At 41.2% G+C, this 27,352-nt stretch overlaps 1 protein-coding gene across 3 annotated transcripts in view; it reads right to left on the bottom strand.

Moving 5' to 3' along the window:
- Positions 1–5,623: 5,623 nt before the first annotated feature.
- Positions 5,624–27,352, bottom strand: part of LOC126394319 (GDNF family receptor alpha-2-like) — a 54,120-nt gene continuing 32,391 nt past the window's right edge. Inside the window, exons 5-9 of one of the 3 annotated variants that reach the window (XR_007570358.1) lie at positions 18,480–18,592; positions 17,309–17,449; positions 13,505–13,647; positions 6,643–6,839; positions 5,624–6,494 (exon numbers count right to left, since the gene is read on the bottom strand). Coding sequence is in view for 2 of the 3 variants with exons in the window: in XM_050051071.1 (XP_049907028.1) it covers positions 6,702–6,839; positions 13,505–13,647; positions 17,309–17,449; positions 18,480–18,592 (535 nt within the window). In the remaining variant the exon portion in view is untranslated. Of the gene's footprint in view, positions 6,840–13,504; positions 13,648–17,308; positions 17,450–18,479; positions 18,593–27,352 lie in introns of all 3 variants that reach the window. The other 2 variants (XM_050051072.1, XM_050051071.1) reach the window with 2 other exon arrangements.

The following is a 27,352-nucleotide window of genomic DNA, read 5'->3' as shown; positions in this document are numbered from 1 at the left end:
TGTAAGAACTGCTGATCTGCTGTCTTTTTGGCCCCAAACTCAGACCCGCTTCAGGGAGGGTAAAATGAAGAGAGGGGAGGTTTGCATTTTGATCAGTTTATTTGCATTTTCCACATGTCAAACTCTTAATTTATCTGCCAGTTTTGATCGGCTTTATGGGAAGCTGACTATGTAATAACTCACAGTGCGTCATCATTTTTTTTCTGAAAAGTAAGCAACAAACTGACCAAATCAAAGTTTGATTAATAGGCAGGGAGGTATAGACGGCATTGTTCTGGTGACAGCTGCGTAAACAGGAAGCCCAGAGAGCTTTTAGCTGTAAATTTTCTGATAGCGCAGATTGTAAAATATACACAGCAGGGCAGAAGTTCACTTTCATGTTGCATTCATGGAACGGAATATACTGCTAACAGGCAATTGCTGTGATTTACATTTAAAGCATGCTGCGATGGCATGGAGAACTCTATTTGGCTCCGCACATGGAGTGAAAGCCGAAAAGAAAACATTTTATGTTGTCAGAAGGGGTTGAACATTAAGTGTCAGTCAGTAACTTCTCACAGTACACAACCCAGAAACATCACCAGATCCTTGTTATCATCCAGGTACAAATGCTGCAGTCTGTCTGCATTTCACCTTCTCCCAGTAATAATCCTGCTGTAGACTGAGCTCTAAATTATTCAGGCAAAAATGTAAAATACATAGAGGTGTAAGTGACTGCAGGTAACGGAGTGTCAAAGTGGGCAAATACATCTTGCCAAAGTAAGCTCAAATATACTTTATTTGTAATTTAATATGAAAATGTAAGCAAAGCAATAAGGTTTTCCTTCTATAAAGAGGATCCATGTCTGTGTTGGAGAAAACAGTCTGTGATGGGGTCTGCACTATATTATGGCTGCATTGCATTAAGGCCTCTTGGGGCTGTTCTTGGGGGAGAATTGGCAGCTCTGCTTCATCTTTGATGGATTTCCTCCTCTGAAATTGCTAAATGTTGATGTAGGATAAGAAACCCTTGCTTTTTGATTCTCAAACGCAGCGTCTGACTTCTACTGTTGATGTTGTAGATATGTTTTAGATAGATGATTAGATAGATTTGTTTAAATTGAACTGTTTTACACGCCTGGTCTATTTCCTTATTTTTTCTTTTTTTTTTACACAGACAACCATATCTGTAAACCACGCATCTATACCGTCAGAGTAATTTTGAGCAGATACATTGTAATTCAAAGGGACTGCAGCGCTGCCAGGAAAGATATCTGATTAAAAAAAAAAAGAAGGAAAAAAGAAGGAGATGCTTCTTACTTCTAACAGCAAGCACAAATTACTATCAGTATCATTTTATCTTTTAAAATACTTTGGTAGTTTGAAATGTTGACTGATGTGGGATTATTTGTTATTTGTTATGAGACTGGTGAAAAATCCCTAAAATGAAACTGTTTGTACTTTTTACCTCATAGAGTCACCATATCTTTTGACATCCACAATGATAACAAGACTAAGCTGAAACATCAAACATGGTGTCACTGTTCAGGTTTCAGTGTGAGTGTGGAGCTTGCAGTGAAAATAATATTATATTCAAGTGTTTGACATTTTATAATCTCAGGAGCCCAGGGCAGTAAACACACCAGTTTAGGTCTGTAATTTCTGCCAGTGCTGACCACACTGTATACACTGCAGCTGCAGTTAACAATAATAAATCGCGCATAGTTTAATTCTACATCTGTTTCTGTGACATATTGTAAACCTTTCTTCTAAATAATCCGGTAACTTAACGCTGTTTGGTTCAGTAGCATGCATTTACAGTGCGTGGCAAAACACTGTACTTAATGTGCAGACTGAAGACATAAACATTTTGGTGGAAACACTGATTGTGAAAACGTAAGAAAGAATTATGTATGTATAAACATACAAAAATACATCTTGCTACAGAATGTGCCCATGTGAAATGATGCAGTCAGACGGTTTGTAAAGGATAGGTTCATGATTTTTAATAGGGCACTCACACGCCCATATGTACATTGAAAAAATAATTGGTTGCTGTCCACACTGGCCATGAAGAGGTCTCTTAGGGGACAAAATCCACAAGGTCTAAGACAGGATCACGTTCTGTGTGGACAGGATAGATAGTTGGTGTGTAGTCATAGCTACGGTGCACAGTAACGGCAGAGTCAGTGTGGGGAAAAGCAGTCCTTTACCCCAGTCTGTACATGCTGTACGCATAGTTTTTAAAGGGACACTATGATATTAACTATCTTACTATCTTATCTTACTATATAATGACGAACGAAAACTCTGTCTGTGGGTGTCTGTGTCTCTGTTCCACGTTTTTCTCCTCACTGACTTGGTCAATCCATGTGAAATTTGGCACAGTGGTAGAGGGTCATGGGAGGATGCGAATGAAGCAATATTACATCAATTGGCCAAAGGGGGGCGCTATAGCAACCGATTGAAATTGCAAACTTTGAATGGGCATATCTCATGCCCTGTATGTCGTAGAGACATGAAACTTTGCACAGAGATGCCTCTCCTCATGAGAAAAAAGTGTTTGAAACATTTTTGGGGTTGTTTAATTGATTTTTTTTTTTTTTGAAGTCACTGTGCGTGATGCAACTGCAACAGTTGACAATTCTCATTAAATAGGAGAATACAGTCATTAAGTCAAAATATAATGAATATAGCTTAATACCACACTAGAAACCCCAATTAAACTATTGTAATGTCTGCAACATCAACAGCCAACATGTTGTTATGGGAGGTTTAAAAAAAAAAAAAAAAAAAGTCAGGCTTTTTTTCGGGTTCGGGCATGAGAATTCTGAAAACCTGTCAGGCCGGGCTGGGCTGGGGCTCCACCCCCTTGGGCCAGGGCCGGGCCCGGGCCCAGGTAATAGGCCCGTGCAGGGCACTATTGCGCAGGGCGTGGCTCATCACATAAAGGTGTATAACATCTCAAGGGTTTCACCGATCACCACGCAACTTTGTAGGCATATGACCACACATAATCTGAGGGGACCCCTCCATTATTGACCCCATCAAACAAAATGGGGGCGCTAGAGAGCTAATTTCTTATCTAGGCCTAACCGCCATATCGATTTTTACTAAACTTGGTAGATATGTAGAACAGGACGTCTCATGGTGACTGGAGAAATTTAACTCTAATTGGCAACTGGGTGGCGCTATAACAACAGAAAAATGCTTAAAAATGGCTAAAATGCGACCGATTGCTGTGGCTCCCCCTGTGGCCCAATGTTGTTGTATGCTGACGTGGTCAATCTATGTGAAACTGCACATAGGCATTGAGGACTGGCATAGGTAGAAGGTGACAAAGCTACCAATGGGTATGGACTAGTAACTATGATTATTAAACTTATCATAATATCAGTATCCTACAGTCAGTAACACTATGATGTAATAGATTAGCATGTTTTAGTGAATTCCATGCATGTTTCGATAAAGTCTAGCAGTGCTAATGTTACTCGACGCCAATAGCCTTTGTATTGATAATGTGCTATGACATACCTCACAGAGATTTGCAACCTCAAGAACTACTGGTCGTTGGAGGCCCACAACTTTTTTACCAGTGACTAAACAATCTTACACTGTTTGGATAAAGTGTCATATCCTTTGTTTTATCAGAAACAGGCTCAAAATCACCACCACCAAAACCACCAGATTACATTTAAATAAACTGTAATTTTAGCGAGTATAAAGTATAGCGAGTATATTTACACATCTGCCTCGGTAAATTAAGGGTTTATATCAACCAAATCAGAGTTGATGATTTTTAAAACAGTGGAAAGATGAACCAAGACAGTGTCTATAAATTTTTCATTGTTTCTGTTGACTTTAAATGAAGTGTGTTTTACAATGATAAAATTATTGATTATTTAAATAGAGTCTGGCTGGTCTGACGATAGTGATTTCAAGGCTGTGTCTGGTTAAACAAAAAGGATCTTACTCTTAAACAAAAAGGTCTCTCTCTGTGGGCATCCTTTCGATAATGTTGTCAGACACTTAAAATAATAAATATGTCAGTGGCAAACACAGGCACTTTTAGTGGACTTAAACTGACAGTACCAAAATATCCTGAATTGCAACTCAGCCGCTGACGGCTGCAACGCTCTCACTCAATTTCAGAAAATCTTCCCATTAGTCACTTAGACATGAAAACATGGGGAAAAAGGGTTGAAAAAAAAAACTTGTTAACTCTGGATTTTTAATTTTATTTGACATGCAGAAAGCCACACAGCAACTCTTCGGCATTGCGAATGCTTTGTTTTTCCCCTTGGCATAAAATGATGTGAAGTTTTGTAGACATTCCCATAAATACTGTCTCTAGGAATGGTTACAGCAAATAACTTTTTCAACGTATGAAAGCACATAGAAATAAATGAGTAAATCCTTTAAGAAATTTGTTTTTGTTCAAATTTAGTATAAAACTGCCAAAGAAGACTGATACCACTTTTTCAGAAGTATTGATCTTCTCATCTAACTCTTGTCAAGAAACTGAATAATAGTATTTTCCAAAATATTGAAGCTGATACTTTTCACAGCTTGTTTTGAAGGCAGCTTTACACAAAAACTGACTGTTCAAGGACATTGTTTCAATGTATCTTTTATTTCTATGGTAAGAAAGTCCAGAAATATTTGCAAACATGAACGACTCTCTTTCAAATCCAAAAACTTGAGTGCTAAAACTCAAATTTATGATGTCACCAAGTTTAAAGTCTGGAGCTGTTCCATTAACAGTGAATAGGGAAAACTGTTATCGATGACTCCATAGACTGTGTAATGAAAATGGACAGGTGGGGCTTTTTAGGAGGCTAAAATATGTTTTTCTGCAGCCCTGTCCACAGCAGTACAATGTTAAGCTTCTGTACCAGAAGCGAGAGATGTCACATAGGTGGGACCACCATGTTTAACTGTATAGTTGGCTGGAAATGATACCAGAAATAAACAAATTTGCCGATTTCACATATCTCCATGACTGAAATCAATTATCAGTTGTGCCCCCTGGTAGAAATAGCAGTTGTTAGCGTGGCGTTATGTTGATTCAGTCCCTATGGGTACATTTTCTGCTTCAGAGCTGAGAACGCTACAGCACAGAGTTTATTTGGGTATAAAAAAGAAAACAAACATTCTATGGGTCCACAAAATCAGTCTCCCATTCATTGTCTATGGAGCAGCTCCAGACTTAGTACTCAATGTCATCGCAAGTTTGAGACTGACTCCTCTGGTTTCTGGCTTTAAGAGAGAGTCACTCATGTTCACAAATATTGATTGAACTTTCCTCGGCTATGGAAATAATGTACTGGAATCTTAATTCCGGTGGTGGTTCTCTTTAAAATATTCTATGAAAAGAAGAACAATAGAGTTAAAAGGCTGGGTCACAAGCACTGGTGCCTGTCCTGACTCTCAAAAAAGCCTGCAGTTAATTACACTATGCATCATAACCTCTGCTCTCTGAGGGGGCAGAACGAACCCCCACACTGGCAATTTAAACTGCTCCTTATAAGCTACTTTTCTTCTGCACAGAAACATAGACGCACACACATTATAATAATTGTCCACACGCACACACACAAACTCAGTGAACACAGTATGATACTCACACACAGGTTATGGCTTTCCAAGCAGTTAGAGCTCGTTTAATCTCATCCCTGTATACATTCTTTGTCATCAAACCTTTATAGACAAATATAAACGCAGATAATGAAGGCCTTCCATTAGTTCCAATACAGAGCCATCTTAGCGTACAGTAATGTCCATTCAAGTTACCGTAGATATCATTTGGTTGAATGAAAGAAAAGAGTTTTTTATATACATAGAGACAGAAATATACACATGTGCAGGTGGACATATGGCGCACACCCACAGTCATTAACAACAACATCTCAAATGACCAAAGGACCATTCACTGGTTACGTCGCCATCTTTAGTTCTTTTCGCCGCCTGCTGAAAAAGTATACTGTATAGCACCCAAATGAAAGAGCTGTACGGTAGATTGATTATGGTCACAGATACTATACCAACACTTAGAACACTGAGTAGGCTTTACAGTTTAGAGTTTACACTAGTGTTGAAGACAGAATGTAATCATCCCCCATCCCGCCCCTAAATTTGTGGTCTGTTCATCCAAGAGAAGATTAAGTCGAGAACCAATTCAAGACAAAAAAAAACAAAAAGTGTGACTGATAGCAGAAATATGTCTCTTTCTCCTCTCGCTCTCACTCCTACCCCATTTACCTCTCGCTCATTCCTTTTCTCTCTGCAACAATTTCTTTTCTGTCAATCCTGTCTTCTTTTAATTACGTTGTTCACTCCTTCTCTCCCTCCTTTGGTGAGAAAAGTGCAGAAGTCTTTGAAATGTTCAGCTTCAGTCCTCCAGGATTTTGTGCCTCAGTCTGAGGGAGAGTAATTCCCAGCGAACGGCCTTCATGGGCCTCTCCTACCAAGGGTCCTTTTTAAAGCCATGTGCTTCATCACAGTCGTGGTCCGCCCTAACGATACATCAAATGAACAACAAATTCACACTTGTAAAACTTCAATATTTTCCAGCTCTTTTTGTTTTTTTCTTCTTTTATAAATGCCATTCATGTCAACTACCCAGAGATTCAGCCTTCTTAATATCAGCCTCAGAAATAACACCTTCTGCTTTTGGGATCAGCTTGTGGGTGGATGACCTCTTTTTTCTTCTCCTGGCGCTCCTATAAGGCATGCTGGGCCAGGACCAGAGCCAAAGCCAGGCCGGGAAGCAGAGCCCAGACGTTGGCACACAGACAGGCAGAGTGATCCTCTGGCAGGCCCCGGGTTTTGCCCAGGCCATCGTCTCTCGATTCAGAATACTGGTTAGATAGAGGGACACACAGGGGGAGAGAGAGAGAGACGTGCAAAGGTTAGACGTGACTCAGACACTCGTGCTGCTTCTTGTTCTGGCATTTGATGGGGGAGAGGAGCAGGAGGAGACAGGACAAAGGTGAGACAGGACAGGGTCAGAGCTGAGGAGAAGACGGGAAAACAAAGAGTCAGAAAGTCAGAGTAAAAGTGAGACATTACATGGATCCGTGGCAGACCCACTTTGGCATGAACATTAAGTGTTTGATCCACCAAATGTTTTGATATGTGAAGTATCTCAGTATTTCAAGCCCCTGCTGCTTAGTATGCTCCCTGCTTCTTAAACAAGTTGGCAACAAAGGAAAGCTTCTTGTGAGGACTTTTTCTTTTTTCTTGAACTCTTTTAGGTTGTGCCAGCAAGTCTCTAAACAGTTTTTAAAGCTATCATTACAGGCTTTATTTACAAGAAAAACATGCTAGGAAGCCAAACACACACTACAGAAGCCAGCAGCAGCTGTGGATTTCTTTCAATATTTCATAAGGCATAAATTACAGCAAGCAGAGGCCCGAACAAAATACTTGCAAGACCCCTTGTATGCAGTTTGACTGTGCACAATCAAAATACTACAGTGTTTATTCTTATGCACAAGAGAAAATACACGTATGTACAGAGTGCAAACAGAGAGGGAGAAATGGCACATTACCACACTGTTCACATTATGGCAGAGAGCAGTGGGAACACATCAGTCCAGATATTAAACTCTGTGGCCTCCAGAGTTCCACCGTTATATCTACACAGCAATTGCCTTATTATGTGCTTTTCCATAAAATTGTTAGCATTTTGAATACTTTTTCAATTTTCTCGGATTCTTGTAACACAAAGCATAACCATTTGCCTCGAAGTTAAAGTAGTCTCGCTCAATTTGCGGAGGCACCATTTTCAGTCCAGCACAGCAATACAGAGGCACATCATAAGGAACATGAAACATTTTCTTCTCCTCCTCCTCCTCCTCCTCCTCCACCTCCTCCTCCACCGCCATCCCCTCAACTCATCTTCACCAATGTAACCTTTGCAGAGATTGCACTTTGGTCCATTTCCCTGTACACAGGAAAAACATCTACTCAGATGTTATCTACCAGCACCTCATTTTCCACCAAAACAAGACAACATATGAAGAAAATAAAAAATGAAACAAGAAAATTGTGTTGGATTATATTAACAGGACAGGCATATTTATTTTCCTGTAAAGGCAGAGAAGGAAGATGGGAGAGTGAGGGAGGGAGGGAAGGGAGGGATATCCAAAATAGCTGCAGTTATCACAATACCTGGGCTTGTGCATTCACGCTCTACAAAGAAATAGTTAAATGACAGTTGCCAAAAAAAGGGGGGGGGGAAGCTATGGGTAGCTTGACAATGCACCAAACACATCCGCGACTAAAAGCCAATTAATTAGCAAGGGCAGTGATGTGTGGCAGCAGCCTGTTGACATGAGTCCAGATCTCCGGCTGCAGCCAATATCCACACATACGCACTCGGGCTCGTGAGAAGGTACACGAACACATAAACACATGGCTAAGAGCACAAACACATGCGTATGAATGCATGCACCGTGACGGAATACAGACAATGTCAAAACATGAACTCATTTACTGAGGCTTTAACAAATGCTGAGAGAGAGAGAGAGAGAGAGAGAGAGAGAGAGAGAGAGAGAGAGAGAGAGGATGGAAAATTTATTTAAACTGTTGATAAGGAAGTCCCACTTGTCATTGAACATGTTACTACGGACAGAGTTTTTATTATCGATCAGTACATTACACAGTACACACAAATTTACAGTGCAACCGGATTGCATTCCCTAAGGCGAGTAATCGAGTAACCCTGAGGTACATAGCTTCTGTCCACAATCAATTCCTTTCAATTGAGCTGAAAATCAACACGTGACAGTGACAGTGTGGGAACACAGACAACACCAGCTTCCCAGCGGTTGAGGTTAGAGGAAGGATTTACACACACAGAAGCTGGATTACATTACATTTTGAATTATACTTAAAATGTGGCAAAAGTGAACAGTTAAAGGAACAGTGTGTAGGATTTAGTGACATCTAGTGGTGAGGATTGCTAATTGCAACCGGCTTGCAACCATGTGCCAAGCGTGAACTCTTGGTCTCTTCCTCTCCAGAACAAACAGACCTTAAACGGATATTTAAACTGGTAAAAATGAAACATAACAAAATAAAATAAAATAATACAGTTTCACAGAAGAAATCAGTGTTTTTCCGACACTGTTTGGATCATCACAGACGAGCTGGTAGCCCAGCACCTGTGTATGCTCAATGTATGCTCACTTATTTTCTCTGATAACTTCAAATTCAGACCTTCAGGGGGTTTTTGCAGGGAGCCAAATTATCTGCAGGGGTCTCTTCCCCTTTAGAATCAGTGATTTAAACTAGTAAAAATATTGAATAAAGCAGTTTCACTGAAAGAAAAATATGTTTTTCCGACACTGATTGGCTTGTCACAGAGATGCTCCTAAATGTGGTGGCTAACGCAGAAAGAAATCAGAAATGTGCTGTCACGGATTAAATCAAATGCCTGGACTTATTTTGCATTTTTTTATTCATGGAAGGAAGGGAGGACTTGGATATGAAACATGAGATTTGCATGCAGTGTCATATGATACAATACTACCAGTGAGATACTATGAACATAAGGGCTCACCTCACACACCACCTTTCAGAGATAGTGTTAGCCACTAACTGCCAAGCTAGTGCTAAACCTGCTCCACTGAAAAATCTAACAACGCTGGATGCTCTTAGCTTGGCAAAAGTACCATACAACTCGGAGAGAGTGAAGAACCTCACCTATTTCATGTGCAAAGATCTGCATCCATACAGCATTGTTGAAAACAAAGGCTTTTGTTACATGCTAAAAAGAATGGAACCCAGGTATGTGGCTCCATCCCGACGTTTTTCACCGACAAAGCCATACCCAGGCTCTACAGAGAAGTCAAGCATAAACTTGAGGATGGAATCTTTGTGCTCAGCAAGAAGGGTTGCATTAACTTGTGGAGCCTGGACTTCAGTGGATTCATATGTGACTATAACAACACTTTTTTTCTCACAGAGCAGTACATGAAAGTCACACCGGGGCAAACACTGTAGACCTCCTGCAAAATGCAGCACAAGAATGGGGAATTATCTTTGTAACAGGCAACACTTCTAATGTGGGTGTTGCCATTCAGTTAGTGGGATAACTGCATGTAAAGTGTTTCGCTCTCGCGCTTAAAGCTATAGTTGGTAATGTTGGAGAGCTAGCAAGATTTGAAAGCGGCACCTCCTCTAAGCTCCACCCCCTCCTCCCCCTCCCGTCAGTGCTCCGTCCAAAGCCACGGCCCCACAAACTTGAACGCGCATCCTGCAGTAGGAGTCAAGTCAGCAGGGCAAAGGAGAGCCAAGTAAAATAACAAATCCCCCCGAAGCAAACAAATAATTACCTGTCCAACAGAAAGACAGCAACCTCTGCATCACTTTTCAGGCCCTTCAGCTCCCTCAGTTGTCTCCATCGTTCAAAAGCTGCACCGATGTTGATGTCTGGTTTGTCCTCTCACTTTATCCAAAGCCTTTTTCGTCGCAGCCTTTTCTGCCTCTGACTTTCTTTTCTCAGCCTGTTTAGTGGGGCGAGCCGTTACAAGTAACGCTGGAAGTGGTATTTTTGGCTGCATTTTCTCTGCCATTGTTCAGCAAACTCCTGCTAACTCGGTATTTCTGCTGAGGAGTGTGCTGAATATTTCCGGTAACGGTGACACCTGATGAGTGCACGCAGGGAGGAGGGAGGGAGGGACAGAGGGGGGCTCGGGCAAGACGAGACATGAAGGCATCTGATTGGTTCTCTCCATTCGCACCGAATGGCAGGGATTGGTCAGAGTTTTTACAGGCCTGCAGCTGCCACAGAGGTCGGATTTTTTTCGTTCCTTTTCTGAACACATTATGTATTGACTACTCTCAGGATGGAAGGACCATTTCACCCAGTATAACAAGAAGTGTTTCTGAACAGGATTACCAACTATAACTTTAATCTGGCCTCGCAGAGGGCGAGTAAATCTGCCAACAGTTCAGTTTGTCAGGTGTATGCAGCATTTTTGACAGGTTTTATGACAGTGTTGGTCAGCCTGTCTGCTTTGCATCAGATGTTAATGCAAAAAAAAAAAAAAGATTTAAGTCAGATGATCAGACTGAAAACTTTATCGTATGAGATTAAATTGATGCTGACAAAGTTTTCAGTTGGGGAAATAATTTGCAGTTGGAAAAAAAGGTAAATCGCAATATATAGCAATATATTGTTTCACAATACTCAGCATATTGCAGTATCGCAATAATATCGTATTGTGACCTAAGAATTGTGATAATATCCTATGGTGGGTCCTCTGGCAATTCCCACTACTAGTAATTATACACTAAAGAAAACAAATTTATTATATTTTATTTCTGCAAATATATCCCCCATAATCCTACACACTAGACCTTTAAACAACTCCTTGTTCTGGAATCTGTTAAGCGAGGCCATTAATGTTCAAAGCAGGATCATAAAAGACGCACAGAATCCATTTTATCTGTGAGAAACCGACCTTGGGAATATGGCAAAGACATCATTGGTTGTTTACAATTACCTTCATCAAACTCTACAGAAACATGTTAGTATAAGGGAAAAATATTGTTTTCTCCACATAAATAAAGCAGGACTTGTGATGGCTACATCTCTGACTTACAGTGCTCAAAGGACCAAGCTTCAGCCCACATGTTTACTCACTGAGCATGGGATAAAGCCCACAACCACTGGCAGTGACATTTTGAATAATTATGCATCTAAATTAGCTGAAAATACTCTATAGACTATAAGATAGTAGTATGACAGACATCAACAGGCTTAGCCACGGACCGTGGGTTCTCCTATGCTCACTCTTCTCTAACTGTGCTTTGTTTTATAGGTTATCCTTCGATGTCATGGCCGTTCATCCATCCATCACAAACTTGATGCCTTCTGTTACTCATGCTATTTGCACACGTGTGCATGCACATGTGTGCGTGCTACTACAGGGCCCACGCTGGCCGCCACGAGATTTACAGCCTTGGACAGTCAGTCTTCTGCCAAGAGGACTCATACCATAACAACACTCCCCCAATTTATCTGCCATGGAAGTTTGACAAGTTTTAATTGCCAGGCATAGTTGTCTGAGAACGCAGGGCCGCCCAAAATGTCCCTACCAGCTCCCTCTCTAATTATAAACTTCCTGCTTGAGTAATCACACGTCTTATTGTTTCCTAATTACCATTTTTACAATAAATTAAACACCACGCTGCAGTGAGACAGGCACAGAGCGGTGCATCAATACTGACATACACACACAAAACCTTTGGAGAATGCATTCTCCCGCCATCCTCTCTCTCTCTCTCCAACACCTTTCCCAAACATGCACACTGTTATTGTTATCAGTGGTGCTTGTTCATTAATTCTCCTCTTTGCAACATTTTTAAGGTTTTAATTTGCTGTCTTCACAACAATGAGGGGTTCTGCGTAAAGGACAATGCTGCATGACTCGGGAGCAGTGTGACCATTTAATGGCTGTGAAAGCCCCTGGAATTACTCAAAATAGATGTCTTAATGGGAGTCATTCATTCAGCACCCAAATTTGCATTCATAAACACTGCACGGTGCTTGGATTTTGTGTATATGCGTAATAGTTGCTGAAAAATGACATTAACAATAACATCAACAGCAGCAGCGGCAACAGAAGGTTTTACAGAGTATACTACAGTGTCTAATTCAGCCAAGCTTGCTAACTGGGTCTCCTGCAAAGGTGAAAAACATCATTAGTCTTACACCAGAAGGGTGCACTGCACATCTAAAATACATCTGTAAAACAGAACAATATTTCATCGTAAAAACTAATCAAACTCAACAGCTAGATAAAAAGGAAACCAGAAAAAATTCTGCTTTGCTCAAAGTGCAGTGAAATATTTCTGTCCAACTCAAGAGAGACAGGGAGAGAGGGGGAGTCTTTGGCGGACAATATGGTCCTGTCATTTTCACATTTTATTTGAAGAGAAAACGAAGTACAGTTCCATTAAAAGACAAACACACGTGCATTCTTGCAGCACAGCAGAGAGTGATGTTTTTCTGCTCCAGACGGTGAACCCAGTTATAGCCGAGTTGACTGCAGTCTTCAGAGCAGACGGCGCTGAGCGGAGAACAGGCCCTGGGCCAGTATTTTGGAACCTCTAATCCAGATTAAAACCCCCACCTCCCATTTATTCCACTATTTCATTGTGTGAGAGAGAAATATAATATTTCAACCAAATGTCATCATCTTGGGTGTAGCATAAACTGTCTTATCATAAAGCGTCTGTTCTGATGTGCCAATTGCTTTAACAAGCGTAGAGATTGAATGTGATGTGAATGTGAATGGTGCAGCGTGTTGAGCTTTATGATTTTGCCTCTGTACAAAATCCTCCTTTCATGGAAGCCGAGTGAAGGAATGCTTTTATGGTTCTTATTGTATTAGGTCCATTTTAACAAGGAAGTTGCTGCAAACTGAAAATATATGGATATATTTTTGCAATAAAACACACATAAATGTAACATCTGCAAGTCATGAAACAATCAATGCAAAGCTATTACCTCTTGGATGGTGACAATGGGAGGTACTGAGGTGCCCATCGACAAATCTGACCCCGTCTTCGTGGTCACTGAGGGGCCAGGGACAGACACGTTTTTGTTCTGCATGTTGTCTATCCCATAGCCAAAGGCCTGAATGGCATCTCCTGCAGGGACAGAGATATAAAGTCATTTGTTTTTCACTGCCGTCCCAGCAAGAAGCCAGCTAGCAGACAGACAGCTCTAAGTCAACTTCTTGGTCCCCTGCCCAATCTTTGGCAACCGAGGGAATGAGGGAGGGCGGAGTGGGATTGAGGAAGGAAGGAGTAAGAAGAGTAAGGAGAGGCAGTCTTTTTGCCTCGTCAGTAAGCTTGAAGTTAAACTAATCAAAAACAGCCATTGGAGATTTGTTTATGAAAGGCCAGTCAGGCTTTTTTTTGTCTTACAAAATACCAATACTGCCTTATGTTTAATATTCAAGCTGTGCCTTCTTTTTCAACCTAACATGTTTTCAGTACGCTATCAATTGAACTAGTAATTATCCTTCTATAAGCGAATGCTGCAGAGGCACAATGGACGAATTCATCAAATACAAACAACCTTGGTTCATGTCCTCAGCTCATTACAAAAACCCTTTTATGTTGCAACAGCCATTCTCGAATTGCAACATGCTGACCAAATAGTGGCATAATGTCTGCACTTGAGATGATGAACCCCAATTTATTTGCCGGCAGTTGTACACTCAGAAATGGAATCTTTTAAAAGTAGCAAATCAATCAGCTCAAACAGAGGACAGCAGCCTGCGCTCGTGTATCCGCCTGCAGATGTACTGTACGCATGTGTGTAATTTTGTGTCTAAGTGCATGTGTGAGTCTCTGCAAAAATGTGATAAATCCCTGTTCAGTCAGCTTTTCAGCTAGATATGGTAAAATAGGGGCTGAGTACCTTTTCACTGCTCATCCGTTTAAAACACGAGGCTTGTTTCTCTTTGTTCAGCCAGAGAGAAGGCAAGGCATGTAATTGCTTGGCAACCACCTCCATTATAAGGTCAGCATGCAGAGATGACTTTGAATAGATTCATGTGACTGATCAAATTCAAAACATTCCCAAACAAGGGAGAAATGGCATTTCCCCACCACCACACAAAGGACAGATAGGATAGTTGTGGAACATACCAGCATAATGGACACACACTAAGTCCTTAGTGCTCCCGATGCATGGCCACATTTATCTGTCACATCCTCTGTCCACCTACACAGTGTTGCACACTTACTGTACAGCAAAACACACACAAAGGCACACACGCGTACACCTGCACACTTAACACATACAAAAGCACCCTTCATGTTTCTCATTCTGTTTGACACTGGTGATTCGGGCTGCTGCTGGAAAATAAAAGCACAGAGAGGAACAGAGCTCACCAGTGAAGCCTAACAACTTAAATGCTAGCAGTGAAGAGCTACTGTAGTGAAGTACTGCTGAGACATGCGATGTTACGCATCTGTTTGTCAGGGCTGTCTATAGCTAGCTATCCCCCTACAGATGCTGTACGATGGGGGAATAAAGTCATAAATCAAACTAGTTGGCTGGAGGGCCTCCACACAGGATGTTTTACTGCACCCAAATGTTTCACTGAGTGATTAAGCTCATTGCCAATAGCAATTCAATTTTTTAATGACTCTGGATAAGTTTTCCTTTAACCCCTGGGCATAGCATGCATTGCCCTACCTGCAGGGACAGATGGAGCAAGAAAAAAGGGAGAAGAGAACTAGAGAAAGAGACAGAGGGAGGAGGGAAATCAGGGTTCAGACTATGTTTAAACTATTTTAATATCCTCTCAGCTGTAATTTTTATGGTAGCCTCCCCATATTTGACTAAATGTGGAAACTATTCTGTTCTTGGGCTCTTCCTTTCATTTGATCTGAGTGGGGGAAGAGATTGTAGATAACAACTGATTTTTCTACCACATGGTTTCAATTGCAATGTGCTTTGGTTTGTTAATCAATGTGGAAAATTTATTTAGTCTGCAGAAATAGTGAGAGAGGAAAGACATATATATATAAATATATATATGTGTATGTATGTACGTATGTATAGTTCAGTACAGTGAGTGTGTTTTGTGTATATTCTCCTCCCTGGTGTGTCGAAGTTTATCACCAGTTCCCCTTGACTGCAGAGAGGAGATGCTGCATTTTGTGTTATTTTTCAAGACGCCTCCTCAGCTCCCAGCCTCATCCCTCATCCTGCACACTCAGCTAAAACGGTACCCCAGCAATCTATTGAAATGGTCTGAAAGCATTATCCACACAATGGAACATGTTAAAGGCAATGGTGTCTTGTAGCGCTGATGACACTGCTCGCTCCGCCATAGCAAGGAAGGATCTCGCTGTATTTTACTTCGCAGCGGAGAAAAAGCATAAGGATGTTTGAGGTAACCACTCTGTCATGCTGCACCCTGTGTGTGTTATGCATTAGATGTACAGATGATATGTATTTTTGCCTCTGCTATTATTTCATTTGTGCTAGATCTGTTCCTTTCCATGACATTTTTCTCCCGCAAGGGATAAGCCCTTTAACTCTCTCAGATTGAATATGAAAATGACATGCAAATGGTTCCTTTTGTATTAAAGTCCGGGGCAGATCTTGCCCAAAGGAGGGATGAGAAGTGATAAGAAATGACTACTTTCTGAGAAACTAAGAACATTTAATTCCAACTTAATCAGCGGGCAAAGGATAAGTTGTATCAAACTATGTAGCAGGCAATTTTTATATTAGGACCCCAAGAAGTTCCTTCTATCTATCCATCAATCCATCCGGGCATTCATCAGTCCATCCATCAGTCCATCCATCCATCCATCCATCCATCCATCTAGTTATCTATCCATCCATCCATCCATCCATCCATCCATCCATCCATCTCTCTGTGCATTTATGCATCTATCCATCCATTCATCATCCATCCCTCCAGCCACATCCATTCATCCCTCCATGCATCCATGCTTTGTTCGACCCATCCATCCATCCATCCATCCATTCATCATCCATCCATCCATCCATCCATCATCCATCCATCCCTCTGTCAATTTATGTATCCATCCATCCATTCATCATTCATCCATCCATTCATCATCCATCCATCCAGCCACATCCATTCATTCATCCATCCCTCCATGCATCCATGCATTTATGCTTCCGTCCATCCATCCATCCATCCATCCATCCATCCATCCATCCATCCATCCATCCATCCATCCATCCATCAAACCATCTATCCATCCCTTTGTTCATCTGTATATTTATCTGTCCATCCATCCTTCCATGCATCCATGCATTCATGCTTCGATTGACCTTTCTACCCATCCATCCATCCATCCATCCATCCATCCATAAATATTTGAATCCCTTTGGTTTAATTTCCTCTTTTAACCAAATAACAGAGATCATTTCTGCTTTTTTGTTTAATGAATTAAAATTAAAACCAACTTAATTATCTTCTGACATTTTAATACTTGGCTGTCTGAAGAGAATCCGGCCCCACCTCGCATTATTTCCATACTCAATCCTCCCACCACCATCCACTCCTCAACATCCTGTCCACAGTTTTATCACTGAAGAGCTCTACGACACTGAAAAACAGAATCTGCCATGAGACCATTAAAGTTGCATTAGATCGAAGTTCATGCCTCACTCTACTCTTACATGGCAGCAAGAGTAACTACCGCATCGCGCGCTTGTGCTCTTATCAATATTACATGACTGTTGAACCCCTATCAGTTATAAAACCCATTGCAGATGCATGCAGAGTATCCATGTGTTGGGATGGCTCACTTAGGCATGTGTTATCGGTGAAGTACCGCAGGAAGTTCATACATTCCTCTTCCTGATTTCCACTGCCCTTACAGGTGCACCACGGAGAGATGGTCCAATTGGAGAAGCTGCTGTCGACATAGTTGGGAGTCATCTCTGTCCCTGTGAAGGCATCCACACACAAACACAGACACAAACACATACACAAATTAGGACAAACAGTTACGGGTCACTAATGGACAATAATGGACTACATTTATTGCAAATAGTATATAAAATGGATAACAAGTTGTTAGTCATAGGAATAGGTTTGCACTGTTTGAGTTTATGGGGAGGTGAAGCTTTCCGAATGCTTTATTTTAGATGTAAAGAGGCCATTATGTTATGAATATTTTGCAAAGTAGGTGCTTTTGGAAGTGTGTGTGCTGTTTGAATATAGCACTGCTGTACCAAAACATTTTACTTTTCAAATGTCTCTCTGTGTAGACGCTTTCAGCTGGAGTCAGGGGTGTTAGATGCACTTTGTGTAGCATTTTCCAGAGAAATCCAGGAAGCGCCATGGCGTATTATCACTTCATACAGCACCAGTTATGACACATGGTAGGGAGGCAGCGACTGATACTGAAATATGGACACTTCAGCAACCACTATACAGGAAAAAAAGTTATTTCATGTAAATTTGCATTTGGAACTTTTCGCGAGCTCTGTGATGTCGCCACAACATCACCAAGGTGCTGTTATCAAACGTCGACTGTGGTTGAAAAATGTGCATGTACTTATCCAGGCACATTGTTTGAGCAACATTTACTATGAGCAAACAGATGGTCATCAAGTGTTTTAATTAAGTAAACGCTCTCTCCGTGCCTCCACTGCCTAATTACTTCTAGTAGTGAACCGATGTCCAGTGTGCTGCAGGAGATTTCAGGTTTGGAGGGGAAAAGAACTGCAAGTCTCACTGCTCAGTCCGCTCCTCATGATGAAAGTGAAGGTAGAGTAGACTGCTGCCACACTTTCTATAACCATCACTCATTATCTCAACATGTATCTGAAATTTGAGACAATTATTGTGAGATTTGGAGGTAAATGTGCATTTCTGTAGCTTTCCGACCATTTCACTCTCCCCCTCCCCTTTTCTCTTTTAAACACACTCTCACTCCATCACAGTGTCACCCACAGCCCTGGCTGTACTGACCGATGAGCCTTGCGTAGGAGGCCAAGCAGGCTTGGTGATTGTCTTGGTTGGGACAGGTGCTCGGTGTGTGCGGAGTCACCCAGCAGTTCACAAGGTAATCAGCCAGCCTAGACCTGCACGACAAACACGAAGCACAGCACAGACAGAAAAAAAGGAGAGAAGCAAGGGCTCAGTTACAAGCACATGACAGATGAACACACATACACAAATTCAAAGCACAGGGACCTAATTTTTTTGGCACAATTTTTACTCTGGAGCATCTGTCAATTGAGACCAGCATCCAACAGGGAGAGTATATGGAACATCTGTTTCTGGGCCGCCGCAACAGGTGTCCTGAATAGCAACCTCTCACTCATACCTCTGTACCAACAAGCTATTTATGATCTTCAAAGCATGCAACTTAAACCCAGCGATAGTGCATTTGTGTATGAATGAGAAAGATATTATATGCCTCTTTTGGACACTATTTCCATGCTTATCCCAGACATCTGAACCATCTCCCAAACTCACTTTCCCCACAAACCCAGGGAACTGATAAAAATAGTATGTTTTGTTTCGGTGTGTTTGTGATAAGAGCTTTAAGTCTGTGGAGGCCCCCAGGGTGGCATTGCTAATCCACTTAAGTAGGTTTATTGGGAGTAGCGTGTGCAAAGTTGCTCTGTCTGTACTGTTCACATCACGGCTGCCCACTAAGTGAATCACAATCCATTGCACATTTCTTTCTCTCTCTTCCTCTCCTTCTCACTGTCTCTCCCTCCGCCATGACTCATTCTTTCTGACCTGGTCTGACCACTTTTTGCAGCCTTAAGTTCAAAGGTACTGCAACGTGCCTTGGGCTGTCTTGTCCTTAGTGAACACAAACAAGCGTGAACACACAAAATCACTACATACACACACAAACACACACACACACACACATACACACAAACACACAGAAACATTGTGGTAAGGGTAGTTGACTGAATGCATTTTCTGGCTGGTATCCAGTTGGTTGCTAACTTTTGGGCAATTTAGTGGCTGATAAACAACAGCTGACTTGACTCATTCATGATAGTTGCTCTGATAGCCTTCTCTTCTTTTCTCAGTCTGTTATATGCTCATTTGTTATGGTGTTTTTTAAAGGGTGCCGTGGGTGAGGATTTTCAATACATCATTGTTAAATTAATTGTGACATTTTAATTATCATAAAGAAATGAATCGCCATCCAGATGCCAGCCAGAGTGCCAGTCTTTATTTCGTGCCAGTGGCGTTGGTCCTCTTTGTTTCTCACAATTAAAGGAGCTATTTGATATGTGGAGAAATACCTTTATTCACTTTCTTGCAGGTTATAAAAAGAACAATACCGCTCTGAACTCTAGCTGGAGTCAAGAGATGGTTAGCTTATGTTAGCAGAATGACTGGAGGCATTTGGAAACAGCTAGCCTTTTTCTGACTAATGTGTTGGTGGATTTTTTTAAATCTTTGAACAGAGTCAAGCTAGCTGTTTGATCTTGTTTCTAGCCTTTATGCAAAGCTAAGCTAGAATGATATTAAAGCCGGTGTGTCTATTTGCATTGGGTGAAAATAGTCAAACTGTGGCTTTTCAGCTATTTACACCCATACCTACATGGCTCTATTATGGAACCCGCTGCATGTTGCGATTAGCTAGTACCATAGGCCGTATAAAATAATGGATGCAGCTACCATCCACTGGTTTGTGGACTGCCCTTTGAAGCCTCAAGTTCAGCATTTCGGCTGTCGCCATCTTGGGTTTTTGGAGCTAGACGTGATCATATTTGGATGCGAGGATGGAGCTGTGGAGGAGCCAAGGGTGGATCTGATATTAAGACCAAAACTGTTTTTCATCCCGGGCTGTAAACATGTTTATTTCTGCTGTAATGTTGGGCATTTCAACATACAGGTCTGTGGGGATTTACTCTGTTTTGGAGCCAGCCTCAAGTGGCCATTCGATGAGCTGCAGTTTTTGGGACTTCCACACTTTCTTGATACTAAATCAATGTGAAGTTAATAATCCAAACAAACCAAAAGATTTAACACTGAACACAGTAAATTATTTGGGGCTAAAAAGAGCATTAGTGCAGTTACTCACTTAAAATATTTTCAAAATAAATGTCTAACGATTGTTCATTGAGTACAGTGTCATCCACAGTTTTTAGCACTTTTAACACTGAGGGTTGGGGCATAGAGGTCATGATCAGGGCTGGTACTGGCCAATCTCAGATATTTTCAAGTGGTACATTTAAAAGAAAACTTACAAATATACTGCCAGAAAGTCAGGTGATGTAGTGTCAGAACGTCCTACAGAGGAGGAAAAATGGGTGGATGAATGGGTTAAGCACCGGACTATCACACTGGATAGGTATGAGTCTTGTGTGAGTCCGTGTCTGTTTATTTTAGACTTAGCTGACTTATTATTTTTAGTTCCTAGAATGTATAAAGCTACTGAGTGTACACCGTGAACATAAACTTGAGCAAAATAGACCTGTTCATGTCCTAACACCCAGGTTTATACTAATTTGTAAATAGCTGCATTGGGTATTTGCAAATAGCATAGTTGGCTACTAACACCTGGTTGCTACTAACAACCTCCTTACATTTCTCAGCTTGGCAATTAAGCCAATAAATGTATTTCCAAAAATTACTAATTACTCCTTTGAGACTGCATTTCCGTTAGCCATTTTTTATACTTCCTGGTGCCAAAGTTTCAGTCAGAGGGTCTCTCTTTTACTTTGCCAAGGAAGGTAATAGTTTTTTTTTATTCTGACAAACTCTAACAACCTATCCACACTGGAGTCAGGCGTGTTTTAAATGGGCTTTTCATTCGTTTGACAGAGCAGGTACACTTTTGTGCTTTTAAGCAATGCAGCTGTCCATACCAGACACATAACAGCTTGTGCTTCTCTTGTGCCCTCGGCTCCTTTTTTTTTGCTCACTCTTTTGCTGTGCAAGGTGTAGACAAGGTGTTAAAAAAAAAAAAGTGCCTTCATTTGTGTCACAGGAACATTATCATCTTTGCTGATTTATTCCATTAAGTGCTCTAGGATAGTTATCACAAAATGCAATTCACAAAGGGAGAATGTGAGGAGTCTTTTTTAGTTAAGTAATTATCCCAATGTCTCAAAATGGATATGCTAATAATCACAAGGTGAAAATGCTACAGATATCACACCTTTGGCTACACATTTTCTCAAAAATGATAAATAGCATATGTGTTTTATGCATTTTCATGTATTTTCACATTCACATATCACTGATTAGCAAAACTGAAGGATTTAGTACGTCTTATTGTTTGTTTACTGAGAGACTTTGTCAGATGCATCTACAGCATTGCATTAATGCACAGAGATTCATATTAAAAAACAAAGTGCTGATGATGCACACACCACAGCATGCCACAGTCGCCTAAACAGGTGGAATGTTAATGTCATAGAAATTTACATATTGCTGCTATATCATTAATTATACCTTCTACACTGATGCTACCTGATCACGTATGTATCACTGTGTGCCTTTTTCTTCAGGTTCTAAAGTCACTGGATAAGATGTATGCATTGCAATGATACTGAGCCTCTACCTGTGCGTTTACCTGCAAACACTGAAACTATTGCTTTCAGCAGGAGGGACATTGTTGTTCAGGAAGCTCAGGGACGAGGGTGTACGTAGCCATAACACAGTCTATGAGAGAGACAGAGTTCCTGTGTTGTTGCAGCAAGTTAAAAACCAATGTTCTTACAGTTATGCTGCATCTCCACTCTGCGAATAAAGAGAGCGGAGACAAGCAGATTTGGCTGAGGGGGAATGTGGGGTGATGAGGTTACAATCTCTCTGTCTCCCTGTATGTGTGTGTGTGTGTGTGTCTCTCTCTCTCTCTCTCTCTCTCTCTCTCTCTCTCTCTGCATCTTTCACTACAGCAGAGATGCAGCCAGTGTGGTGTGATGGGCTTGGGCCTCCAGCAGCAAACCCCACTCAGACTCACTTCATTACTCCAACTCCATCTCCATCCGCCCTCCTATCAAATCACCCGGAGAGCCTCTCGATGTGACATGCTGCTAACATCACATCTAAAGCCACGCTTCAGACATATGGTCGCTCTACCATGGCTGCAAAGATTGATACAGTTACACACACACGCAAACACACACACGCTCGCATGGTGATAAACAGTGCATAATGTTAATTCACACAAATACAAACCTATCCCTCTCTGCACTTTTTCTCCTCACTCTAAGCTCCTCTCTCTCATCCGTTCCTGTTCTGAGTGAAAGAAGGTACTTGTAGCCACAGTCATGCCCCAGATGATAAAAAAGATACAACAGACTGAGGGAAGAGAGAACAACTGTATTGTGTCGATACAAAGCAACCTTTAGAACCACATTTTCCATTTTTCTGTTTCTTATATGGGCAACGGGTCTCTTACTTTGGTGCTAACAAAGAATGTGAACGTCAGATTTTTCTGCAGGAAAGGCAAAGACAGCGGAAGATTAAAGAAACTGAACAAGCACTGTGTTTCTTTTTATGATGCAGAGCTCTTTCAGACAATGATGGCTTAAAAACAGTAATTTAAAGTTTAGAGAGGTGTCCTGAGTGTTCAGACAATGGTGTTCCAACACCGGGATTCAGCAAATTTCATGGCTTCCACGGGCTTTCCATTATACCTCGGCAAAGCGCCACTCGCTGCTGAAATTACAGGCTGTCTAGCTCAACAGAGTTTTATGGTCATTTCAGCCACTCAGCCCCCAGGGAAGTGGCAGGGGAGCCCCCACAGAGGTAGACTTCTTTCAACCAACCTGACACTTTAAACACAGTGATTCGGCTGAGCGCTGAGTGCCTGTCCATCCAGCTTGGCAGTAATAGAAAACTAATGGCTTTTTTATATGGATTCTTATTCCTATCACTTGATGCCCGTGACAAACAATGTGACTCAAATCAGATGAGTGTCAGTCTTGGAAACCATTTCCTCATGAAGGAGGAGGGGCAGGAGGAAAAACAGTTATCAGACTCCAAAGTCCTCTGATAGCTTCCTCTCTACATTAAAAACAACAGTCTATTGAGAGTCCTATCTGGTTTAGAGACTTCCCCTCTGTGCTCTGTCTACAAATATGAGTTCTTCTATGGATGATCATTTCTGTTAAATGTTACGGCTCTTCACTCTTATCACTTCCCTCCATCTTCAGCCTAGAGAGGCTTTAGAAACCGTATCTTTCACTCGTCTACAGAAAGCATAACAATAACCATGACACAATAGCTGCCAACATAATAGCAGTTACATGAAGCACAAATGAGGGGAAACAAAAGATGTTTCTCAATGCTATGCTTTTTTCCTCTTCCTTGTCTTATCCTTTTCTGTTGTGCTCCTCCCACCTTATCTCCCCTCTCCTCTCCTCCTCTCCTTTCCTCTCCTCTGCTTGCCTTCTCTCCTCTTCTCTCCCCTTCTCTCTTCTTCTCCTCTCCTCTCCCATTAATGCCCTGTTGTCACCATCACATAAACTGATTGTCATTGCAGTCGTAAGTGCCTGTGTGCAAACTCACGGTGAGATATTTGACCCTGGTTCAATCAATAGGACTCAACAGCCTTGTGTGTCCTTTTGTCACTTGATGTTAAATGCCAAAGCAAACAGTGAGTCTTGGCAACGCTGAGATTTGACTATTAGTCTGTTTCAACACTCAGAATTTTCTGCATTGTGCAGCACACTTCATTACATCATAACAATTATTATGAAAAGCCTGACAATACTGCTCTGACCTTGTGAGCGGAGTGCTATAAATATATTTTGATTAAAAGGGCGCAACATGTGTCAGTTATTTATTTATTTATTTTTTCCACTAAAAGACACCCTTATGCATTCTGCTCCCGCTTTCCCACTTAAATTTCTGCTGGTGACCCAGAGACAGTCTCTTTATTGCTGTGGTCAGAGTTGATTGTCCATTTTACCCGCAGCTATTTTCTCTTGAACGTGCCTGGATAGACGCCTGCCTTTTCTGGCAGCACTGTACTCATTGGGATTCCCAGTCAATACTCTAAAAGGGCAACGTGGACAGATGGCATTCAGTCAAAACACAAGCCAGTTTAGCTTAGCTGTCACATGACACAACCTTTCGCCCCCTTACTCAGCAGAGAATTGAAACCAACAAAAACTGTCTGGTGACACAACGTCCCCTGCATTCTTAAGCAGAAAACCCAAAGTAAAAAAACATAAAACAGCAACAATCTGAACTTGCATTTTCATTCAATTAACCCACTTTTTGTTCTTATTTTGAAACAGTTACTTATGCATGATTGCAATGTTCGTTGTTTGGTGACCAGAAAATTGGCTTGCAAGTCAGTGTTTCTTTTACTTTCTCACTTTCTCCCACTTTCTGTCTGCGCCACCCGCTGCAGATGTCTCGCAACCCCCTACTGAATGTTATGTCATTGGGATGAATGCTAAGTCAAGCGTGCCACATGCAAAACCCAGCTCTGTGTGTTTGGTAAGGGGGCGAGTAGATTATTCAAGGTTATCTGAACTCCCTAAATACTCTCTGAACAAGGCAAACAGCCCTCCCCCAGACAAAGTGTACATGTCAAACAAATGGATGAACTGTCCCTGACGAAAAAAAAAAGCAGCAGAGTTAGCAGTACGCTGCAGAACAGTTAATTAAACAGCTGTTAGTCACATATCAAACAGTTCTGTGGGAAAAGTTTAAAGAAAGGTACACGCCACAGCTATCAGTGAGACTCCTTAAGTACAAAGAGAAGTTCAGAGAAGGAATGATGAAGAGTGAAAGAGCAGGCCCTAATTGACACAGTCAAAACCACACATCTACCTCACTGTAGATAAGTCTGAAGTCCTATTGATAATGTTTGCATTAATAATAGATATGGTACTGTTGGCGTAAGAGATTGTGAAGGAAAGCATGAGGCCTATGGAGTAATGACTGCAGTTTTCCGCTGTACTATGTTCCCTTAGAGATTACGGTTAGGAAAGTAAATGGGCATATACTAATCCATGTATTGGAATTAAATGCACAACTCTTTCTTTCCACCTCCTGTCCTATCCCTCTCACTACTCGTCTCTCTCTCTTTCTCTCTGTTACTTTCCTCTAACCCCGTTTGCCGCTCTCATGTGTAGCCAGCAGGCTGAGCACGTCTCCACTGAAGCTAAGGCCTGATTAAAGCCGCACACTGCAGCAAACTGTACTATGTATGAGGAAAAGGTCACCAATTGACACATGCTTCGTTTGCAAAACCAGAGCTTTGCACTATCAGAAAAAGACACTTCACTTTGATAACTTGTATTGTAACCACGGAGACAGAAACAGTCAAGGTATCAACTTCAGCGCAGACTGTAAAGGTATCAGAGAAATCCTGTTGTATGCTTTTATACGTCTGTCATTGTGGGGGAGCACCGTTTTCAGACCTTGAGAGCGAGGACAGTTCAGCCAGTCCGTGTCTTTTCAAAAGGGTGTTTGAGAGTTGTTTTACATCAAAGAACAGATAAAAGTTAGGTTTAAATCCGCACTAATCATTCAATATTCTTATATTAACAATAGATCAACTGACTGTGTGTAAAAGCTTGTCTGCACAGGAGGCACTTCAGTCCCATTTTTCAGTCGTCCATCTCACGTGTCTGTCAGAAGAGATACGCTTTTATTTTAATCAATACAATTGTCTACACAGTACTGTGCCTGAATGCATCCTGTGTTGAAACTGATGAAGGAGTGAAGCTGCTGCTGCTCTGGTAACTTGCTGCTTTCTCTACACATGCTGGGTAAAGTGAAATGTAGCATGAAATAACAAAAGAAAAAAAAAAATACTGCCTCACAGTCATAGGTGTAGAGTTTGGGGGGGAGAACACCCCCCTCAAAATATTTAACATGAAAGTAGCAGAGGACTTTTATTTTGAAAAAAAAAAGAAGGACATTTTCATCATAAATTGATGCAGAAAAAGGCACAAATTGCATAAAAGTTCACCAGAATGCAGGAAATTAAGTGTTTAATGCTCAAAATTTTCTGGCGGAGGATTCCCATACCTCATTTTACATGTTTCCCCCCCAGTATTGAATCAACACCTATGCCCATGCTCATGGTTGCATGCCTATGCCAACCGGTCAAGTTGCTTTTTAAATCCATGTCTGTTTAGACTCATATAATATACATAATGAAGACTTTGAAGGAATTTATTTAAAGATATTAAGTGGTTTTTTTTTGGCGAAATGTGGATGTTTCAAACACATTTTTAACCCAGCAGTCAATCTAGATCTATCCATTCAGCACAGTGTGAAGGTTGGCACCCAAAATTATTGCCACAAAGTCAGTATGTGAGTTATGACATTGAATTATAGCCTGAAAAGTGTTTTTGCAAAAGAATTATGATGTCACAGTAAAGTTGACCCTTGACCTTTTGGAATATAAAATGTCATTGCTTTTATTTGTGTGAAATGTTGACATAATTTCTGTATGAATTATTGAGTTATGGCCAAAAACATGTGTTGTGAGGTCACAGTCACCTTTGACCTTTGACCACAGAAATCTAATCAGTTTATCTGTGAGTCCAAGTGGAGGTTTGCGCCAACGTTGAAGAAATTTCCTCAAGGCGTTCCTGAGATGTCATGTTCATGGGAGTGGAGCGTACGGATGTACAGACAACTCAAAAACATAATACCGTGTGGAGGCATAATAAATAAATAATAATGAATCCATGCTGAAGGTAAGGGTTTAGGTACCGTATGTAGCTGTGATGATTAATGCCTTCTTTACACATACAGAGAAAGGCTGTCTGTTGCCTCTCATGAGTCTATAGCTTCAGGCGTATGTGGGTTGAGCATGTAATTTACATACTCAGCTCTGATTATGCACTTACATCCTGGTACATTTCCTGGGAAATTGTTTTCAA

This window comes from Epinephelus moara, chromosome 8 (assembly GCF_006386435.1).
Source record: "Epinephelus moara isolate mb chromosome 8, YSFRI_EMoa_1.0, whole genome shotgun sequence".
In the NCBI taxonomy this organism is placed as follows: domain Eukaryota; kingdom Metazoa; phylum Chordata; class Actinopteri; order Perciformes; family Serranidae; genus Epinephelus; species Epinephelus moara.
Note: the sequence above shows the minus strand (reverse complement) of the source record. Positions and strands in the feature narration are given on the sequence as shown.